General features: G+C 45.4%; 1 protein-coding gene across 1 annotated transcript in view; it reads right to left on the bottom strand.

Moving 5' to 3' along the window:
- The window catches only part of LOC137543636 (potassium/sodium hyperpolarization-activated cyclic nucleotide-gated channel 3-like), a 72,891-nt gene extending 58,336 nt beyond the window's left edge, over positions 1–14,555 (bottom strand). Inside the window, exon 1 of the mRNA XM_068264759.1 lies at positions 12,320–14,555. Within this exon, the coding sequence (XP_068120860.1) occupies positions 12,320–14,223 (1,904 nt within the window). The 5' untranslated portion in view covers positions 14,224–14,555. The remainder of the gene's footprint in view (positions 1–12,319) is intronic.
- Positions 14,556–22,775: the final 8,220 nt, after the last annotated feature.

Raw genomic sequence — 22,775 nt, 5'->3', positions numbered from 1 at the left:
ATAGAAGTAACATCACTGTTCTCCAGATGTAAGTTATATTTTATAGAAGTAACATCACGGTTCTCCAGATGTAAGTTATATTTTATAGAAGTGGTATCACTGTTCTCCAGATATAAGTTATATCTTATAGGAATGACATCACTGTTCTCCAGATGCAAGTTATATTTTACAGAAGTGACATCACTGTTCTCCAGATGTAAGTTATAGTTTATAGAAGTGACATCACTGTTCTCCAGATGTAAGTTATATTTTATAGAAGTGACATCACTGTTCTCTAGATGTAAGTTATATCTTATAGGAATGACATCACTGTTCTCCAGATATAAGTTATATCTTATAGGAATGACATCACTGTTCTCCAGATGTAAGTTATAGTTTATAGAAGTGACATCACTGTTCTCCAGATGTAAGTTATATTTTATAGAAGTGACATCACTGTTCTCTAGATGTAAGTTATATCTTAGAGGAATGACATCACTGTTCTCCAGATATAAGTTATATCTTATAGGAATGACATCACTGTTCTCCAGATGTAAGTTATATTTTATAGAAGTGACATCACTGTTCTCCAGATGTAAGTTATATTTTATAGAAGTGACATCACTGTTCTCTAGATGTAAGTTATATCTTATAGGAATGACATCACTGTTCTCCAGATATAAGTTATATCTTATAGGAATGACATCACTGTTCTCCAGATGTAAGTTATATTTTATAGAAGTGACATCACTGTTCTCCAGATGTAAGTTATATTTTATAGAAGTGACATCACTGTTCTCTAGATGTAAGTTATATCTTATAGGAATGACATCACTGTTCTCCAGATATAAGTTATATCTTATAGGAATGACATCACTGTTCTCCAGATGTAAGTTATATTTTATAGAAGTGACATCACTGTTCTCCAGATGTAAGTTATATTTTATAGAAGTGACACCACTGTTCTCCAGATGTAAGTTATATTTTATAGAAGTGACATCACTGTTCTCCAGATGTAAGTTATATTTTATAGAAGTGACATCACTGTTCTCCAGATGTAAGTTATATTTTATAGAAGTGACATCACTGTTCTCCAGATGTAAGTTATATTTTATAGAAGTGGCATCACTGTTCTCCAGATGTAAGTTATATTTTATAGAAGTGGCATCACGGTTCTCCAGATGTAAGTTATATTTTATAGAAGTAACATCACTGTTCTCCAGATGTAAGTTATATTCTATAGAAGTGACATCACGGTTCTCCAGATGTAAGTTATATTTTATAGAAGTGGCATCACTGTTCTCCAGATGTAAGTTATATTTTATAGAAGTGGCATCACGGTTCTCCAGATGTAAGTTATATTTTATAGAAGTGGCATCACTGTTCTCCAGATATAAGTTATATTTTATAGAAGTAACATCACTGTTCTCCAGATGTAAGTTATATTCTATAGAAGTGACATCACGGTTCTCCAGATGTAAGTTATATTTTATAGAAGTGGCATCACTGTTCTCCAGATATAAGTTATATTTTATAGAAGTAACATCACTGTTCTCCAGATGTAAGTTATATTCTATAGAAGTGACATCACGGTTCTCCAGATGTAAGTTATATTCTATAGAAGTGGCATCACGGTTCTCCAGATGTAAGTTATATTTTATAGAAGTAACATCACTGTTCTCCAGATGTAAGTTATATTCTATAGAAGTGGCATCACGGTTCTCCAGATGTAAGTTATATTTTATAGAAGTGGCATCACTGTTCTCCAGATATAAGTTATATCTTATAGGAATGACATCACTGTTCTCCAGATGCAAGTTATATTTTACAGAAGTGACATCACTGTTCTCCAGATGTAAGTTATAGTTTATAGAAGTGACATCACTGTTCTCCAGATGTAAGTTATATTTTATAGAAGTGACATCACTGTTCTCTAGATGTAAGTTATATCTTATAGGAATGACATCACTGTTCTCCAGATATAAGTTATATCTTATAGGAATGACATCACTGTTCTCCAGATGTAAGTTATATTTTATAGAAGTGACATCACTGTTCTCCAGATGTAAGTTATATTTTATAGAAGTGACATCACTGTTCTCTAGATGTAAGTTATATCTTATAGGAATGACATCACTGTTCTCCAGATATAAGTTATATCTTATAGGAATGACATCACTGTTCTCCAGATGTAAGTTATATTTTATAGAAGTGACATCACTGTTCTCCAGATGTAAGTTATATTTTATAGAAGTGACACCACTGTTCTCCAGATGTAAGTTATATTTTATAGAAGTGACATCACTGTTCTCCAGATGTAAGTTATATTTTATAGAAGTGACATCACTGTTCTCCAGATGTAAGTTATATTTTATAGAAGTGACATCACTGTTCTCCAGATGTAAGTTATATTTTATAGAAGTGACATCACTGTTCTCCAGATGTAAGTTATATTTTATAGAAGTGACATCACTGTTCTCCAGATGTAAGTTATATTTTATTGAAGTGACATCACTGTTCTCCAGATGTAAGTTATATCTTATAGGAATGACATCACTGTTCTCCAGATATAAGTTATATTTTATAGAAGTGACACCACTGTTCTCCAGATGTAAGTTATATTTTATAGAAGTGACATCACTGTTCTCCAGATGTAAGTTATATTTTATAGAAGTGACATCACTGTTCTCCAGATGTAAGTTATATTTTATAGAAGTGGCATCACTGTTCTCCAGATGTAAGTTATATTTTATAGAAGTGACATCACTGTTCTCCAGATGTAAGTTATCTTTTACAGAAGTGACATCACTGTTCTCCAGATGTAAGTTATATTTTATAGAAGTGACATCACTGTTCTCCAGATGTAAGTTATATTTTATAGAAGTGACATCACTGTTCTCCAGATGTAAGTTATATTTTATAGAAGTGACATCACTGTTCTCCAGATGTAAGTTATATTTTATAGAAGTGGCATCACTGTTCTCCAGATATAAGTTATATCTTATAGGAATGACATCACTGTTCTCCAGATGCAAGTTATATTTTATAGGAATGACATCACTGTTCTCCAGATATAAGTTATATTTTATAGAAGTGACATCACTGTTCTCCAGATGTAAGTTATATTTTATAGAAGTGACATCACTGTTCTCCAGATGTAAGTTGTGTCTTATAGAAATGACATCTCTGCTCTGTAGACACAACGTATACAGTGTGAGGAACGCTCCTCAGAAATAATATAATTGACAGTAGTGGCGGTTCTGCCCAATGAAAGAGCAGTTCCTGTTCCCCTGAGGAATGCGGAGCATGTGGCCTGAACAGGAGGTCAGCAGAGGATGGAGAGTGATGCTACGCATGGATATATACGCACATCACTGATGCACACAGCAGGCAGTTAACGCGGTTACTCATGTAAATCGATGTCCCAGCAGCTTGTGTGACATACGTTTCATGTACAGACTCTGCACTCAGCACAGCTGGGCACCTCGTGTGACATACGTTCCATGTACAGACTCTGCACTCAGCACAGCTGGGCACCTCGTGTGGCATACGTTCCATGTACAGACTCTGCACTCAGCACAGCTGGGCACCTCGTGTGGCATACATTCCATGTACAGACTCTGCACTCAGCACAGCTGGGCACCTCGTGTGGCATACGTTCCATGTACAGACTCTGCACTCAGCACAGCTGGGCACCTCGTGTGGCATACATTCCATGTACAGACTCTGCACTCAGCACAGCTGGGCACCTCGTGTGGCATACGTTCCATGTACAGACTCTGCACTCAGCACAGCTGGGCACCTCGTGTGACATACGTTCCATGTAAAGACTCTGCACTCAGCACAGCTGGGCACCTCGTGTGGCATACATTCCATGTACAGACTCTGCACTCAGCACAGCTGGGCACCTCGTGTGGCATACGTTCCATGTACAGACTCTGCACTCAGCACAGCTGGGCACGTCACCAGCAGCTCCGCTATTTCCACAGAAATTATACTTTCTGCCTGCCTGGGTTACCTTTCCTGTGTCCCTCCTTCCATGTGTAGCCCCTGCCATATGCAGCAGCCTCCCCATGGGAAACCCTGCATGTGTAGCAGCCCCTCTCCTCTCATTCTATAAGCTGCACCCCTTTCCATGTGCAGCCCCAATGTGTAGCATCCCCTCCCATTCTAAGATGCACCCTTTTCCATGTGTAGCCCCCAATATGTAGCAGTCCCTCCCATTCTGTAAGCTGCACCCCTTTCCATGAGCAGCCCCCAATGTGTAGCAGCCCCTCCCATCCTATAAGCTGCACCCCTTTCCATGTACAGCCCTAAATGTGTAGCAGCCCCATCCATTTTATAAGCTGCACCCCTTTCCTTATGCAGTCCTCTATGTGTAGGTGCCCATCCCTTTCTATATACAGACTCTTATTCCATGTGTAGCAGCCCCTCCCATTCTAAAAGTTGCCCCTCTTTCCATGTGCAGCCGCCAATGTGTAGCAGCCCCTCCCAGTCCATAAGCGGCACCTGTTTCCATGTGCAGCCCCAAATATGTAGCAACCCCTCCCATTCTATAAACTGCACCCCTTTCCATGTGCAGCCCTCTATGTGTAGAAGCCCCTCCCATTCTATATACAGGTTCTTATTTCATGTGTAGCAGCCCCTCCCATTCTATAAGATACACCCTTTACATGTGCAGCCCTCAATGTGTAGCAGCCCCTCCAATTCTATAAGCTGCACCCCCTCACCTCGTCATCAGGACCGCGTTAAGTCACTTCTTTCCAGGTATCCTGGTGAGTGGATCATCTACCATACTTATACAGCACCGCCCTTGCTGCTTTCATACAGTCGCCGCATATGGTGGGGATGCAGACGTTTTTGAGCTCCCCCCACTGTATGTGGCAACCGCAGATTCTCCAGTCCAGCTCAAAAGTTTCAGCACCGGCCCTATAAGACGACATCTGGCGTATGAGATGACCCGACTTTTGATAAGATTTCCCTGGGTTAAAAAGTAGTCTTATACGCCAGAATATACAGTATGTGCTCTATTATAGCCATACTAGCCGTCCCGCGTCGTAGCATACGCCGCATCTTCTATCTATCTAATAGAGTACGTGCCTCAACCTTGAAGCAAGAAGAATAAAGGTGGGTACACACATCAGATAAAAGTCTTTGGAAAAATGAAAGATCACAGACCAATTTTACCCCCTTCCATGTAGTATCAGAGCCACACCTACACAGTCTATTCTATTGAGCTGCACTCCCCATTAGATAGAAATATTTGCAAGATGCTGCACACAAAGTTGCTGTACACATTCAAAAGATCATTATCTGCAAACGATCCGTTCCTGCAAAAGATCAGTACCTACAAAATACATTCATAGTCTATATTTCCATGCGGATTATTGTGGACATTTTTCCGCATAAAGGCATAAGCATCCGCATACAATGAATTTTCGATGCTGGTCGAAAACACAAATATTTCTGAAGATTTTCGTGAAAATTCGCCAAAAAACGAAAACAGGATTTTCGATGCGAAAATGACAGGCGAAAATTCGCAAGCAACACTGCTACATGCTACATTAGCACTATCCAGGAGCGCCACAGGGAGGATTCCCAATGCCCCCTTTTTATACAACCGGAGGGACCGCGGGAACCACAGCGGCACCCCGGAGGGGGAGGCTAGGTGCCGCAGGCGACCCCCCCCAAGCGTGGCCAGCGCCAGGGAGAGCCGTCTGCACCCACCTCCCAATATTAAAAACAGGCACTTACCTTAACGCCCATTGCGTTCTGCTACATGCGCATTAATTTTCTCATGGAAAGCATTTTTTGCAGTTTGTATCCTTTGGAGGCAGGTGGTGGATGGGTTGCTCCGGTGGTGTGAGCCCTGGAGTGAGTTGTCTGCACCTGTCCTCCCCCCCCCTCTGGAGTGCTGTATGTGAGCCAGCCCTGAGCTCTAAAGCTCGGGGTGACCCATGCTTCACTCCTTTCTCATGTGGTGCCCCCAAGTTAATGCGCATGTAGCAGAACGCAATGGATGTTAAGGTAAGTGCCTGTTTTTAATATTGGGAGGTGGGTGTGGACGGCTCTCCCCGACGCTGGCCACGCTTGGGGGGGGGGGGGGGTCGCCTGCGCCTCCCCCTCTGGGGTGTCGCTGTGGTTCCCAGGCAGTGAGAGAGCCTAGGACCCTGTGGTCCCCCCGGTTGTATAAAAGGGGGGCATTGGGAATCCTCCCCGTGGCGCTCCTGGATAGTGCTAATGTAGCATGTAGCAGTGTTGCTTTGACCCTGCATAGTTTGGCATGCAAAAGCAAATGCATATTTGCATGAGCATTGCCTCATGAATAGCCAATTAGGCCAGATTTGCAAAGCCAGACTTGCTAGGGTAGGCCTCTTTTCCACGGACAGTTGATAGGCAGTAACATGCCTCTCAAACTCTTACAACTGCTCACTACTGCCTGGTAACAGCTCGTTGCTGCCTGGTAACTGCTCACTACTGCCTGGTAACTGCTCGCTGCTGCCTGGTAACTGCTCGCTGCTGCCTGGTAACTGCTCGCTGCTGCCTGGTAACTGCTCGCTGCTGCCTGGTAACTGCTCGCTGCTGCCTGGTAACTGCTTGCTGCTGCCTGGTAACTGCTTGCTGCTGCCTGGTAACTGCTTGCTGCTGCCTGGTAACTGCTTGCTGCTGCCTGGTAACTGCTTGCTGAGCACACAGCTCAACAGTCCGTGGAAAAGAAGCCTAAAACTTGGTGATTGAGCACGCATACATTTTCTCATGCAAAGTACTTCTTCTTCTTGCTCGAAGGTTGAGGCACTTACTCTATTATATATATAGAAGATAGATCCCCTCACACTCTAGTCTTATGCTACGTACACACATGCGACAACGATCGTTCGTTGAGAACGACGGACAAACTTTTAATTGATGAAAGAACGACCTAAGTAAAGTTAGTTTTAAAAGGTGTGTAACGATCTGATCGTTAGAACGAACGTTACATCACATAAAGCAACTATTGCGCCTGCGCATAAAAATGAGAAGTTCCATGGAGAAATAGCGAAATGCGCATGTCAAGCCTAGTGCGAACGACCGTTTCCAACGATGTACTACTTTTGCAAACGATCGTCGTTGGTAAAAATCCGCCGAGACAGAACTTTCTTTTGTAGCGATTTGGCTCGTTCGTCGTTTGCCTTAATAGTCGGTGGTTCGTTTTTTGTAACGATCGTCGTTGGTAAAGATCGGGGAACGATCGTTACAAACGACTATAGTCGCATGTGTGTACGCACCTTTAGGCCTCAATTCACGGAGCTTTATCAAACACCTTATCAAACGTTTGATAATTTACCTCATGGGTAAAATCTAATTTTGAATCCACTAAGGTGTTATATTTCTATCGAATGTTTTATCGATAAAACGTTCAATAACTCTTTAACACCTTAGTGAATTCTAAATTAGATTTTACCCATGAGGTAAATTATCAAACGTTTGATAAAGTGTTTGATAAAGCTTCGTGAATTGAGGCCTTAGTCTGATCATTATACTCTTAAAGGAGTTATCAGGGAAATTATACAAAATGAGCTTTACTCACCTGGGGCTTTCTGCAGCCCCTTGAAGCTGACTGTCCCACGCCAACCACTCCGCTCTCCGCAGCTGCCGTCCCGGTCTCCATGCCAAAATTTGGATTTTCTTGATTGGTTGTGGTAGATAGGAAGTAAAGATTGGTTCGTTGATGGTGTAGTGAACGATTTTTCTTCCAATCAGAATTTTTGATCGCTAAAACGATTTTTCGCTAGAAATTGGACCATTAGTGGCCACCTTAACAGGCCGGCACTGGGGTCACAGCACAGCGCTGTATATGTACTCTATTATAGTCAGATCCTTACACACTCTAATGTTACTCTGATCATTATACTCTTACAGGCTGGCACTGGGGTCACAGCACAGCGCTGTATATGTACTCTATAATAGCCGTATCCTCACACTCTTATCTTACTCTGATCATTATACTCTTACAGGCCGGCACTGGGGTCGCAGCACAGCGCTGTATATGTACTCTAATATAGTCAGATCCTTACACACTCTAATGTTACTCTGATCATTATACTCTTACAGGCTGATACTGGGGTCACAGCACAGCACTGTATATGTACTCTATTATAGTCAGATCCTTACACACTCTAATGTTACTCTGATCATTATACTCTTACAGGCCGGCACTGGGGGTCACAGCACAGCGCTGTATATGTACTCTATTATAGTCAGATCCTCACACTCTAATCTTACTCTGATCATTATACTCTTACAGGCTGGCACTGGGGGTCACAGCACAGCGCTGTATATGTACTCTATTATAGTCAGATCCTTACACACTCTAATGTTACTCTGATCATTATACTCTTACAGGCTGACACTGGGGTCACAGCACAGCGCTGTATATGTACTCTATAATAGCCGTATCCTCACACTCTTATCTTACTCTGATCATTATACTCTTACAGGCTGGCACTGGGGTCACAGCACAGCGCTCTATATGTACTCTATAATAGCCGTATCCTCACACTCTAATCTTACTCTGATCATTATACTCTTACAGGCTGATACTGGGGTCACAGCACAGCACTGTATATGTACTCTATTATAGTCAGATCCTTACACACTCTAATGTTACTCTGATCATTATACTCTTACAGGCTGACACTGGGGTCACAGCACAGCGCTGTATATGTACTCTATAATAGCCGTATCCTCACACTCTATTCTTACTCTGATCATTATACTCTTACAGGCCGGCATTGAGGTCGCAGCACAGCACTGTATATGTACTCTATTATAGTCAGATCCTTACACACTCTAATGTTACTCTGATCATTATACTCTTACAGGCTGGCACTGGAGTCACAGCACAGCGCTGTATATGTACTCTATTATAGTCAGATCCTCACACTCTAATCTTACTCTGATCATTATACTCTTACAGGCTGACACTGGGGTCACAGCACAGCGCTGTATATGTACTCTATAATAGCCGTATCCTCACACTCTATTCTTACTCTGATCATTATACTCTTACAGGCTGGCACTGGGGGTCACAGCACAGCGCTGTATATGTACTCTATTATAGTCAGATCCTCACACTCTAATCTTACTCTGATCATTATACTCTTACAGGCCGGCATTGAGGTCGCAGCACAGCGCTGTATATGTACTCTATAATAGCCGTATCCTCACACTCTAATCTTACTCTGATCATTATACTCTTACAGGCTGGCACTGGGGTCACAGCACAGCGCTGTATATGTACTCTATAATAGCCGTATCCTCACACTCTAATCTTACTCTGATCATTATACTCTTACAGGCTGGCACTGGGGGTCACAGCACAGCGCTGTATATGTACTCTATTATAGCCGTATCCTCACACTCTAATCTTACTCTGATCATTATACTCTTACAGGCTGGCACTGGGGTCACAGCACAGCGCTGTATATGTACTCTATAATAGCCGTATCCTCACACTCTTATCTTACTCTGATCATTATACTCTTACAGGCCGGCATTGAGGTCGCAGCACAGCGCTCTATATGTACTCTATTATAGTCAGATCCTCACACTCTAATCTTACTCTGATCATTATACTCTTACAGGCCGGCACTGGGGGTCACAGCACAGCGCTGTATATGTACTCTATAATAGCCGTATCCTCACACTCTATTCTTACTCTGATCATTATACTCTTACAGGCTGGCACTGGGGTCACAGCACAGCGCTGTATATGTACTCTATTATAGTCAGATCCTCACACTCTAATCTTACTCTGATCATTATACTCTTACAGGCCGGCATTGAGGTCGCAGCACAGCGCTGTATATGTACTCTATAATAGCCGTATCCTCACACTCTATTCTTACTCTGATCATTATACTCTTACAGGCCGGCACTGGGGGTCACAGCACAGCGCTGTATATGTACTCTATAATAGCCGTATCCTCACACTCTATTCTTACTCTGATCATTATACTCTTACAGGCTGGCACTGGGGTCACAGCACAGCGCTGTATATGTACTCTATTATAGTCAGATCCTCACACTCTAATCTTACTCTGATCATTATACTCTTACAGGCTGGCACTGGGGTCACAGCACAGCGCTGTATATGTACTCTATTATAGTCAGATCCTCACACTCTAATCTTACTCTGATCATTATACTCTTACAGGCCGGCACTGGGGTCGCAGCACAGCGCTGTATATGTACTCTATTATAGCCGTATCCTCACACTCTAATCTTACTCTGATCATTATGCTCTTACAGGCTGGCACTGGGGTCACAGCACAGCGCTGTATATGTACTCTATAATAGCCGTATCCTCACACTCTTATCTTACTCTGATCATTATACTCTTACAGGCTGGCACTGGGGTCGCAGCACAGCGCTGTATATGTACTCTATTATAGCCGTATCCTCACACTCTAATCTTACTCTGATCATTATGCTCTTACAGGCTGGCACTGGGGTCACAGCACAGCGCTGTATATGTACTCTATTATAGTCAGATCCTCACACTCTAATCTTACTCTGATCATTATACTCTTACAGGCTGGCACTGGGGTCACAGCACAGCGCTGTATATGTACTCTATTATAGTCAGATCCTCACACTCTTATCTTACTCTGATCATTATACTCTTACAGGCCGGCACTGGGGGTCACAGCACAGCGCTGTATATGTACTCTATAATAGCTGTATCCTCACACTCTAATCTTACTCTGATCATTATACTCTTACAGGCTGGCACTGGGGTCACAGCACAGCGCTGTATATGTACTCTATTATAGTCAGATCCTCACACTCTAATCTTACTCTGATCATTATACTCTTACAGGCCGGCACTGGGGTGACAGCACAGCGCTGCGATATGCACAGGATTACTTGATATTACTCACTGCTAAACTAAAAACAAATATGGAGGTCACACATGAGCAATCTCACCAGCCCCCGTGTAGCATAGGAGGAATAAAGAGACTCAGGGTCTTCAGGTGAAGCCTTCCTGTTACACAGACGTTGGTGAGATTGTATGCTGAAGCAGACTGTTGCATGTGTACTCTGTCTTCTGACAAAATAATCTCCTTGTCCTAGTGTTTCACCTAGTCAGACACTTACCTAAGGTGCCCATACATCATGCAATGTATTCTGGGCAGATCAACCAGTTCTCTCTGATCAAATCCGATTAGAACAGGATCTGTTGCCTGCCCATACACCCAGAGCCGGATCATCCACCAGGCAATCTAGGCAGGTGCCTATGGCCTAGTAAGTGTCAAGGGGCCTACCAGCCACCTTCTCTGACCTCTCTCCACTGTAGCTTACCAAAAACACCACAAGGGGGCCAAAATCTACTAACTTGCCTAGGCCCCCATTACATCTTTATCCATCTCTGCATACACCGCAGACCAATTTCCGATAGATTTTAACATGAAATCTATCCGAAATCAGCCTAGTGCCACCTTTGCCACCTGCCTTGCCACCCCTCCCCATGTATGAAAATGTCCCCCCAGGTGCCCATGCTCTGTAAATTCTCACTTGTCACGCTGGTGTGACTCCCGGTCTCCTCCTCCATCACCACAAAGGCGCGTGTGACATCACATAAGCCTTGTGGACACGGCGGTGACGGCAGAGGAGTCGCACTAGAGGTCAAATGAGAATTTAAAAAAAACACTGCACACAGGCACTGGGCAAGATTTTATACTTCAGGGGGACCGCGGCCGGGGGTCACTCGCATAAACCGCGGTATCAAACGCCATTACCATCACGGAAACTAATCAAGCACTTTTGACCGAGATTTTCCAGCATGTCCCATCTATCGAGCAGTCATGTTGCGCCATTTAGACAAGACAAATAACATTTATATTGCGCTTTTCTCCTGGCGGACTCAAAGCGCCAATTTTATCTGATTCGATAAAATTATCGAATTGGACGGTTGTTGGGCCCAGAAAATCATTGTATGTATGGCAGTTTTAGGGGGCATGTTCTGTGCAGGTAAGTTTGTAATTAGGATAAGGGATCAAGCTAACATGTTAATTTTAGTTACCAGGCCTGGCAGGTTAGGGTTAGGCAATAGGCAGAAAGTGGTAAAGGTTAGGAAGGAGGAGTTACGTTAGGCACCAGGAGGAGGCTGGGGAGGAATGGTGATGTTAAGGTTAATCACCAGGCTGGAAGGGATTATGGTAAGCCACCAGGATGCGATTTTAACAATCTAGCTAACTAGCATTCATGCAGTAAAATATTTTTTGAAACAAGACTATTTCTAGTGCAATTATTCCAGCAGGAATGAGGTGAAATAGAGACAAAATTTTGTTGTACTAACCTGAAGTCACTGTAGGGATGGATGATCCAGAAGCCGGCAGACTTAACCCTCTGCTGTTCAATTTCCACCGCCTTGTGACTACCGAACATCCGCAGGGAAAACTTGTTGACGGCCGGTTGCAAGAAGGCTCCGAACTGGCGCTGCATGAAGGTGCTTGACGCCTCCGACTCTATCTGCTCCGGGGCCTCAGATTTAGGAAGAGGGTTGCTGAACCCGGGTGCCGAGGACTGGCTCAGACCTGAACCCGGAGACTGACTTTCCACAAGACCCGGCATTTGGTTTAGTCCAGAGGAGGTCTGACTGAGGCCCACAGAAGGCTGACTAGGCCCTGTGGCCGGAGTCTGACTGGAATCAGGATTGAGGGGCTGGCAGGGGCCTGGCTGCTGACCACTTCCTGAGGTCTGAGTAGGGTTTGGACCTGTACCTGGTGGCTGGTTACGAGAGGATACAACAGTTTGATTGGTTGAAGAGGAAAGTGACTGATTGGATCCATTGAAAAATGGTTGGTTGGCAGAAGGGGAAAATGCCTGATTTGGTAAAGGGGAAGGTGTCTGGCTGGATCTTTTTGCAACAGCTTGTCCAGGTGCAACAGCGGGTATTTGGCTGGATCCTGTAGATGCAGGGAGAGTACCCCCTGTATTGGCAGTTTGGTTGGTCAGACTGGCAGGAGACTGGTTGGGTGAAAGGGTAGAGGTCTGATTTGGTCCAGTAAAAGAAGGCTGGTTGGATGTGGAAACAGATGTCTGGTTGGTCCCTGTAGGAGGAAGCTGGTTCTGTGTGAGTGCTGAAGGCTGATTAGACACATTGGTTGGGGTAGGAGAGCGGCAAGGACCTGTACTTAAAGGCTGACTAGGTGCTGCTGATATAGGGACCACAGGCGATACAGGAGGCTGAACTGCTCCTGCAACAACAGACTGTCCAAGTCTTAAAGCAGGTAGCTGCTGAAGTCCTGGTGCAGTCTTGTTGAAGGTTAAAGCATGGTTCGGCCTGGGAATGGAAGTCTGTCTAGGAACTGGCATCGATGCCGTAGCAAGAAATTGTGCCTGATCTGTTGCTGTCATTGGGGGCTGTATGAGATTTGTCAACAAAGGGTGAAAGGTACCTTGTGCTGTAGGCTGTGTGGGTTCAAAGGCTGAAGTCAGAGTTGGTCCTGATGATGGAGTAGATGTGGATCCCAAAGCAACAGGCTGTGTGGGTCCTGTAGTGCCAGGGTGCATGCCTGCAGGGATCAAAGGCTGCACAGGTTTCAGGGAATTTGGCTGTGTGAGTGCAGGGGTGAAGGCTGGCACTGGTTCTGGAGGTTGGCTGGGTCTTGGAGAGGGAGACTGCAGAGATCCTGGGACAGAAGGCTGTAACGGTGGTCTGGTAGAGGACTGCATTGTTCCCAGTAGACGAGGTTGCCCAAGTCCAGAAGTAGGAAGTGGGACGGCCGTAGGGGCAGGAGCCACATTACCTGTAGTAGAAGCAGTCTTACCATACACTGTGGTACCAGCTTGTTTGGTCGGTTCTAGAGAAAATGTCTGGCTTGATCCTGGAGCTGAAGTGTGGTTTGTTTCGGGAAAGGTATGACTGTCAGGGGTAAGCATGCTAGGTGAGGAAGCAGATGAAGCTTGGACTGAAGTCAGGATCTGCTGCTGCACTGCTGGAGAGGGGATGGTAGGTGATCCAGTGCCCGGAGCTTTTTGGGTCAGTCCGGTTGTGAAAGGACACTGAGTAAAAGTTGCCGGACACTGAGCAACTGTTGCAGTGGGAATCTTCTGTGCCAGAATGGACGATGTAGTTTGCTGAGCCGTTCCGGGGCTCTGAATGCCGGACACCACTGCCACCTCTTCTCTGGCCATGCTAGCCTCTCCATCCACCATCACACGGCTGGCCTGGGAGTGTTGCCCATTCCGAGCATCCATGGTGTTCAGTCAGAAGTCCTCATCGGAGTCCCCATATTCCAGTCAGTACGAGGGCTCCGGCCTGACGTCCTTCACCGACCGGCTCTGCCCTCCACTGCGAAGAGCATCAAATAAGCTCATTATCTCCATGACATCGCGTAGCAGCAGAGCCAAGGGAGCTGCAGCTCACACCCAGGTGAGCTGACGGGAGGGAGGAGAAATGAAGACTGACAAGAGGTAAGCAAGAGAAAAGAGCTCTTGTGAAAGGAAGAAGGGAGGGGGCATCCAGGCGAGCAATGACAAGGAGGGAGGAGAAAGGATAACAGAGATGCTGCCAGATACACGCAGGAGGATGCTAGGGAACCAAAGGCAATCACAAAAGCAGAAGATGGGAGGGGAGAAAAATCACGGGAACAGCAGGATCAGTGCTCCATGTGAGGAGAAGCACAGGAGGAGGTAATACCACCTCAGGAGGAGCAGCAGCTAAACAGTATGGGGAAGACAGAGAAATACTACAAGAGGCACAACACTGATACACCATAACATAGCATCAGAAGCAGACAGGAGAAAAGCAGTGTAAAAACGTCTGGAAGGCATGGAGTGCTAGACTGCATGATTGATGAATGCCTCTGAAAACACTCTCTGTAGGAAGCAGCCAGCATTGTGCTCAGCAGCTGATAAGGTGCAAAGGTACAAGTACACTACAATGCTGGACCAGTAGTAGTTAGTAGTACCTAGCCTGACCCTGCAGCACCACCATGTGGTGACAGAAAAACACAACTATGAAACAAAAAAAAACATTCAGGTTCTTCTAATGACATGACTGTCTTCATACAGCTGGATCATCAGGCTATTTCCACCTATGGGATAATTATGAAGTGGGGGCGGGGGGTCAGCTATGTGAACCAGACCACCTCTGTATCCAAGAAACCTAGAACCAGGCTACCCTCATTCAGCAAGTCCAGAGATAACTTTTTCAATAAAAAAAAAAAAAGATATTGAAGTAATCGCAAGCGCTGAGCGATTTGTGGAGTGTTTTCCCTGCGCTTTGCACTTAGAGAAGTGCTTTTGCTGAGCCATTAATTTTGACACTTCAGTGAACTCTTGTACCTGGAAATGCATAAATACAATGTATTTATTCATTAAAGCACTCAGGAAATCGCAGGGGAGTCTCTAGCCATTTTGCCACTCCAGGCGAGAAAACCTGTGGCGCAACCCGACCCCAGGTGTGGTGCCCCCTGATGAAAATAATCATAACGCGCCAATGTTTCACCATAAGATAAAAGTGATGCGGCAAACTTTTACCAGAAAATAATCAAAACGCAACAATGATTCCCCATAAAATAATTATAACGCAGCAATGATTCACCAGAAAATAATCGTAATGTGGCCAGCGTTCACCAGGAAATAATCGTAATGTGGCCAGCATTCACCAGGAAATTATCCTAACGTGGCCAGCGTTTCACTAAAAATGTATAATTATCTATAAAAAGAAAAGCATTTACCCACCTGCAGAAGACTCCTCTCCCTGGGCGCAGCACACACACACCCCCCCCCCCCCCCCCGACGATCTTCCTGCAGCAGCGCAGCCAGCGTCCGAAAGTCCTGCCAGGCAGAGCAGGGCTACAGGAAGATGGAGCATAAAGCCCTGTACTGGAGACACAATTAGTCTCTAGTGCAGGGCTTTGGGCGCCATCTTGCCGTAGCCCTGCTCTGCCTGCCGGAAGAGCTGGAGCAGTGAGCTGCGGGGATGAACTGGCGTGGCGTCTATTAGACACCGCGGCCAGTTCACCACAGGGGTCTCACAGTCTGGCGGGGGAAGGTGGCAGACCGCCCCCCCCCCCCCCCCCCCCGCGGCGGCGCTCCTCCCCCACCCGGCGCTCCAGGCCACCATTTGTCCTTGCCTGGTGGCTGGGATGCCTCTGGGAATACTATACTTTCGATTGAACACAAACACTCAGAAAATGGTACAGGAGCCGCATTTGCGATTCAATAGAAAGTGGAACGCTTATGTGTGAACACTCCCATAGGAAATCATTGCACATAGCACAAGCACATTGCACAAGCACTTTTAGAGCGATTTACAAAATCGCCAGCGCTTAAAAAAAGAAACCGCTCATAGTGTGAACAAGCCCTAAGGCTGGATCCACAGTATAAGCGCTTTTTCTGAGCGCTTGTGATTGATTAGCGCTTTTTAAAAATCGCTCCCACTCACTTTTATTAAAATCACAGGAAAAATCGCTGCAGGCCGCCGAAGAACCACCATGGCTCAAGGATCAAAACAATCCTGTGTGAGCCTCGCGCAGGAGCAGTTTTCCTTCGGGCTCAGGCAGAAATAGCCGAGTCAGATCCGCCCTACTGCGCAGGCATGCGGTATCTGCACGTGCGCAGCAGAGTGGATCCGAACGGGCTCGGCTATTTCCACCTGAACCCGAGGGAAAATCGCTACGCTACAGGCACAGGATTATTATGATCCAGGAGCCACGATGGATCTTCGGCTGACAGCGCTGGAACAGAGTAGGACGGGGGAAGCATCATTAGGATCCCGAGGTAAGTTCCCTTAGGGCAGCGGCAGCAAACCTATGGCACACGTGCCAGACAGGGCTGGATTTACCATAAGGCACGTGCCTACAGGCGCCTGATGATGGAAAGGCGGCTCCCTCTCTCGTTCTTTATGCAGAGTCCTGATGAGAGTGTAAATGAGTTTGCTCACCTGGCTCTCAGCATTCCACTGATGAGATCTCCCTTCAGTCAGGGGCACCTCTAGCTACTTACTACTGAGGTTCCTCTAGCTACCTAATACTTGGGGGCACTTCTAGCTACTTAATACTGAGGGTACCTCTGGCTACCTAATACTAAGGGGCACCTGTAGCTATCTATGGCGGGCAAGGGAAGTAAGGGAGAAGTGTCAGCTGGGACAGCCAGCACACTTGCAGTGCAGTTCATCGGGGGTTTGTAGGTACATGGAGGCCGTAGTATAGAGTGCCAGGAGATATGTGCCTATAGACTCCTGTGGAGTAAATACAGGCCTGGTGCCAGAGATTGCACTCCAAGCCCTCTCTGTGGGCGCACGCACTGCTGGTCGCCACCGCCGCTATATTGTAGAGTTGTTGTTTTTTTCATTATTAAAATAAGTATTTCTACCCCCCCCCCCCCCCCCCCCCCCCTTACATACCCTCCAAATCCATCTAGTCTAGTACAGCGCAGAGGCAGGCAGGTGAAAGAGGACAATATTTTAACCTGCCGATTCACTGCGCATTGATACCTCCCTGTTCCCCTCCTGACAATTAACTTATAGTTCCTGCTGGGAAGAGACAGAGGCGCGCTTCAGTGATTGGTAATTTCTGCATTTCATATGTGGGGATATTGCTGCATTTTAAATGTACGAGTTGTTTTTTTCTTAATTAAAACTGCAGTTTTCCATATAAATTGCCATGTTGGCACTCTGTGATAAGTAAGTGGATTCTGGGTCACATTTTGGGCACTTGGCCTCTAAAAGGTTCGCCATCACTGCCCTAGGGGCACTTTTTTTATAATTCTCTTCAAAGTGGGATTGTCACCATAAAAATCAAATATCAACAGCAACTGGTCTGAGTGTATTAAGTGATAAAGATGCTAATCCTGCATTCAAAACTTTTTCTGCTGTTATGATTTGGAGTTATCATATACTTAAGGTGCACTGGCCCTTTAGTAGTCATTGCCAAACAGTTGCATGCTGGGGATTATTTTTATCTATAATATATTCCTCCTCTTGCCTTTATTTCCCTGCCTAGCTGAAATATGATCCCCTGCTCACTTGTGTTCACAAGCAAGGCTGAGGTGACTCAGCGATTGGAGGAGAAAAGTAAAAAAAGTAAAGGGCAGAAATGACATCAGGATTTAGCCTCAAACTGTGGGCAAAAGACATGGTTCCCAAAAGGAACAGAATTATCTTCATTTACTATATAACATTCACTGAAATCAAACCATGGACAGTACAATACATGTGTTATGTAAGTAGATCAGGTATTTATCTACTTATATATGTGTTTTTTTCCCTGTCATAGTATGGCTAATCCTAATGGGTATCACATTAAAAATAAAAAAGTCAGATACTCACCTAAGGAGAGGGAAGGCTCGGTCCTAATGAGCCTTCCCTCTCCTCTCCCGGTGCCCTCGGTGCTGCGCTGGCTCCCCCGTTCACGTCCGCCGCCGCAGGGACTTCGGAGGTCTTCGGGAGCACTCAGGCTTCCGAAGACGGGCCGCTCCATACTACGCACGCGCGAGTGCGTCATAGAGGGCGCTCGCGCATGTGTAGTATGGAGCGGCCCGTCTTCGGGAGCCCGAGTGCTCCCGAAGGCTTCCGAAAGCTCCCTTCGGCATGCGGAAGTGGCAGTATTTGACCGAACTGGTCGAATACTGCCACGGGGGATCCTGCGCGGGACCGGGCACCGGGAGAGGAGAAGGAAGGCTCATTAGGACCGAGCCTTCCCTCTCCTTAGGTGAGTATCCGACTTTTTTATTTTTTAAATGGTAAACACTCACTTTAAAGAATACCAGTTGCCTGGCATCCTGCTGATCTTTCTGGTCAGTAGTAACTAAAGGTGGCCATTAACATTATAATATTTTCCTCAGATGCGATCAGAGTTAAGGAACTGTAAGTAATCGGAAGGTAATTATCAATTGTTCCCATAAACCAGAAAATTAGGGCACAGTTTGTCTTCAGATACATTCATAAAATCCAACATTCCAATCGACAAAATTCTGTATTCCAATCAACCAAAGAATCATTTCACATCGATTTTCTACACATACTGCTTGGTTCGATCGTAAAAATCTGATTAAATGCTTGCATCCCAAAAAAATACTGTACCGCTACTGGGCTCCTTAAAGTGGACCCAAACTAAAAATACAAAATTTCAGAAATAAAATATATTTTCTAAATTATAATAATAAATAGCAGCTTTTTTTCAGCTGCATGATGACAAATATAAATTATTTTACATTTATTGGAGAAACCCCTCCCTTCCTTTCATATTGCCGGGACAGAATCCGGCAAACTGGTGGAGTAGATGGTGTCCAGCAAAGGAGGAATTGCTAATGGCTGCCACCTGTATAACCCTAGTAATGAAAAGAGAAGGGTGAAAAGCAGGCACTGAAATGCTCATAGGCTTGAAGGAGTGTTTATTTATATTTGTATGTGTCAGAGTGGTGCAACTAAATATTTTGAATTAAAAAAAATGTTTGGTTTGGGTCCGCTTTAAATCCCAGACCTGAAACAAGCACTTTAATAACATAAAATCTATTGGAGATCTATCTAAATGCATTATTGGACCATTAGATCCAATGCAACTCTATAGGGGCCCATACACTGGTCGATTTCAGCCTTTGATTGAATGATCGATTCGATCGAATTGATTGATTTGAAATCGATTAGTCGATCAATCTATGGACGATTTCGATCGATTTGATCTGACAGGATAGAAGATCTAGGTCGATCTACTGCTGGCAGCAGATCGATGGCCCATAGAGTTGCATTGCATCTAATGGTCCAATAATGCATTTAGATCGATTTTCAAGAGATTTCCAATAAATTTCATTCTGAAATCTATTGGAAATCTGTTCTAAAGGCAGCCATACACTGGTCGATTGCCACCAGATCGACCAGCAGATAGATCCCTCTGTGATTGAATCTGATCAAAGAGGGATCTATTGGCTGCCTACACTGCAAACAGATTTTGAATCGATTTCACTGTGAAATCGATTCACAATCTGTGGAGCCGCCGCCGCCCCCTCCCTGCATACATTACCTGATCCGGCCAGCGCAAGTCCCCCAGTCTCCGCTGTCTCTTTTCCGCTCTGGGCTTCAGTTTCACTTTACTTCCTGTCAGGGGAAGTTTAAACAGTAAACGGCACTCTACTGTTTAAACTTCCCCCGACAGGAAGTAAGTGAAGCCAGTCGGAGCCCAGCGCAGAGAAGGGACCGCGGGGACATGCGCTGGCGGTACAGGTAATGTATTGCCGCTAGCGTCGGTCGCCGGACATTCGAACGCCGCTATCGACGCACTCCCGACCTGCCGGCGATTAAGCGAAATTTTCAGCGTGGACAGATCGACGGGATCGATTTCACAGCAGATTCGATCACAGTGGCGGGAAATCGAGCAAGTGTATGGGCCCCTTTAGTGTGTGGCACACATCAGATTCCTGTCAGATTAGACTTGACAGGCATCTGACAGAAATCTATCTAATGGTCGAAGCTGCTGTAAATCTATAAGTGTCAACATCTGCAAGGAGTTTGTATGTTCTCCCCATGTCTGCGTGGGTTTCCTCCGGGTACTCCGGTTTCCTGCCACATCCCAAAAACACACAGGTAAGTTAATTGGCTCAATGTCCATGGAAGAAGAAGAAAGTCTGGCACTATAGTTTATATTAGCAAATTAAAAATGCAGAGGTTTGTACAAAACGTTGCTGTGCAAAAATACAATGTACAATGCGAACTGCCGTGCAGTGCTTTTAGACATGCATTGAAAGAATCAAGGAAAACAAGATCCAATTGCTGTACCTGGGTGGTAGGAGGTGGCAGCTGTGGGCGCCGCTGGTGCACGGCCTTACGACCGTTTCGCTAGGCTGAACGCCAAGCTTCTTCTGAGGTGGAGTGTGCACATTGTGGCTAGAACGGCGGCGAGTTTAAATGCAGAATTGTGGCTGCACTTCCGGGTCGCCGTGAAAGAGAGACGCCCTTCCTAAATGATTGGCCCAAAGTATCAAGCCCTGTAATGGGGGTGGAGAGGGGCGCGGCCAGCCAGGGCAGTCATCCGAGCGCCCTCAACACCTACGTAGTAGGTTCTATTGTAGGGTTCCCATAGCAACTTTTCTTTTCCGCAATTTCTTGGTTAGTGCATCCATCTCTATTCTCTTTTTCTTTGGCTTGTTCACTTTTCTTGCCATTCTTGCTCCACCCCTTTTTTCTTTTTCTCCCCTCTTCCCTAACTTGGGTGACACTAACACCTCCCCCTCGCCCTTCCCTTTCTTGTGCCATTGCCCCCGTATCATTAATACGTTAACTATAGGCGAATACGCCAATACGTGAGAGAATATCTCCACGTTTAAAAGGTTCTCTTTGCTCTGTGCGTGCGCGATGACTCCGCAGCACAGAGCTTCCTTGGGTTGCTATGGGAACCCTACAATAGAACCTACTACGTAGGTGTTGAGGGCGCTCGGATGACTGCCCTGGCTGGCCGCGCCCCTCTCCACCCCCATTACAGGGCTTGATACTTTGGGCCAATCATTTAGGAAGGGCGTCTCTCTTTCACGGCGACCCGGAAGTGCAGCCACAATTCTGCATTTAAACTCGCCGCCGTTCTAGCCACAATGTGCACACTCCACCTCAGAAGAAGCTTGGCGTTCAGCCTAGCGAAACGGTCGTAAGGCCGTGCACCAGCGGCGCCCACAGCTGCCACCTCCTACCACCCAGGTACAGCAATTGGATCTTGTTTTCCTTGATTCTTTCAATGCATGTCTAAAAGCACTGCACGGCAGTTCGCATTGTACATTGTATTTTTGCACAGCAACGTTTTGTACAAACCTCTGCATTTTTAATTTGCTAATATAAACTATAGTGCCAGACTTTCTTCTTCTTCCATGGACATTGATGTAACGCATTGCTATAGTCTTGAGCACATAGTCATTATACCTGGATGGTGAAGCACAGCATATACCAACACAGTGAACCCCGAGTGCCTACCTGTTCTCCCAACATCTATCCATCTGCTTGTTTGCTTTGGTATTGAGCACCGGATATGTCTAACTCTGGAGAGGATAGTCCTCCTGAAGAATTGGACATCACTGATCAGTTTACTAATGTGCATGGTGATCACGTCACCGCAGGGAGGTCTGACCTTACCAGTTTCTTTACTAATACTGGAGGATCTGGCAGTTCTAACAGCTCTGTGGGCGCCAAAGTGCTAGAACAAAACCTGGGGAGATTGTGGGAAAGAGAAGTGGGAGTCTTTTGGACCGTCACCACTTTGGAGAGGTATAGGGGAGAGCAGCTGGTGGCCAGGGGTTTCAGAAGATACCAGGAGCCGTCCGAGTACAGGCAGGACCCCAAATTCTTGGAAACCTGGAAACAGGAATTCCTAGAACATTCAGCCCGTCTACAGGACATTGTGCTTAATAGTAGTAAAATAGAATTGGACTTACTTACCACTGCGATTACTGAAAATAAAGCTGAATACAAAAAACTTGTCACTGAGGAACAATTTAAGATTGCCACCAAGAAAATCGATAAGAAACTGACATCCGTACAGGACAACATTAAAGCTCGTAAACTGCACAAATTCCTCCGCGACAGGGAAGATTATAAATTTGGTAGAATTTTTTCCTGGGTACAGACTCCTGGGATTAAACCTAGAGGTAAACCTAACATCCCTAAAAAACCTAGAGGCTATTGGACCACTGACTTAGAATCTAGTAGCGAAGACACTCCGAAACCCCACCCTAAGCGAAACCCAAAGAAACCAACCTCCAATCCAGCTGACGCCCCTTTAGGCGGCGCATCAGGCGGGGGAGAGGGAGAGGGAAAAGACAGAAGA

This window comes from Hyperolius riggenbachi, unplaced genomic scaffold (genome assembly GCF_040937935.1).
Source record: "Hyperolius riggenbachi isolate aHypRig1 unplaced genomic scaffold, aHypRig1.pri scaffold_134, whole genome shotgun sequence".
Classification (NCBI taxonomy): Eukaryota; Metazoa; Chordata; class Amphibia; order Anura; family Hyperoliidae; genus Hyperolius; species Hyperolius riggenbachi.
This window is presented reverse-complemented; position numbering and strand designations above follow the sequence as displayed.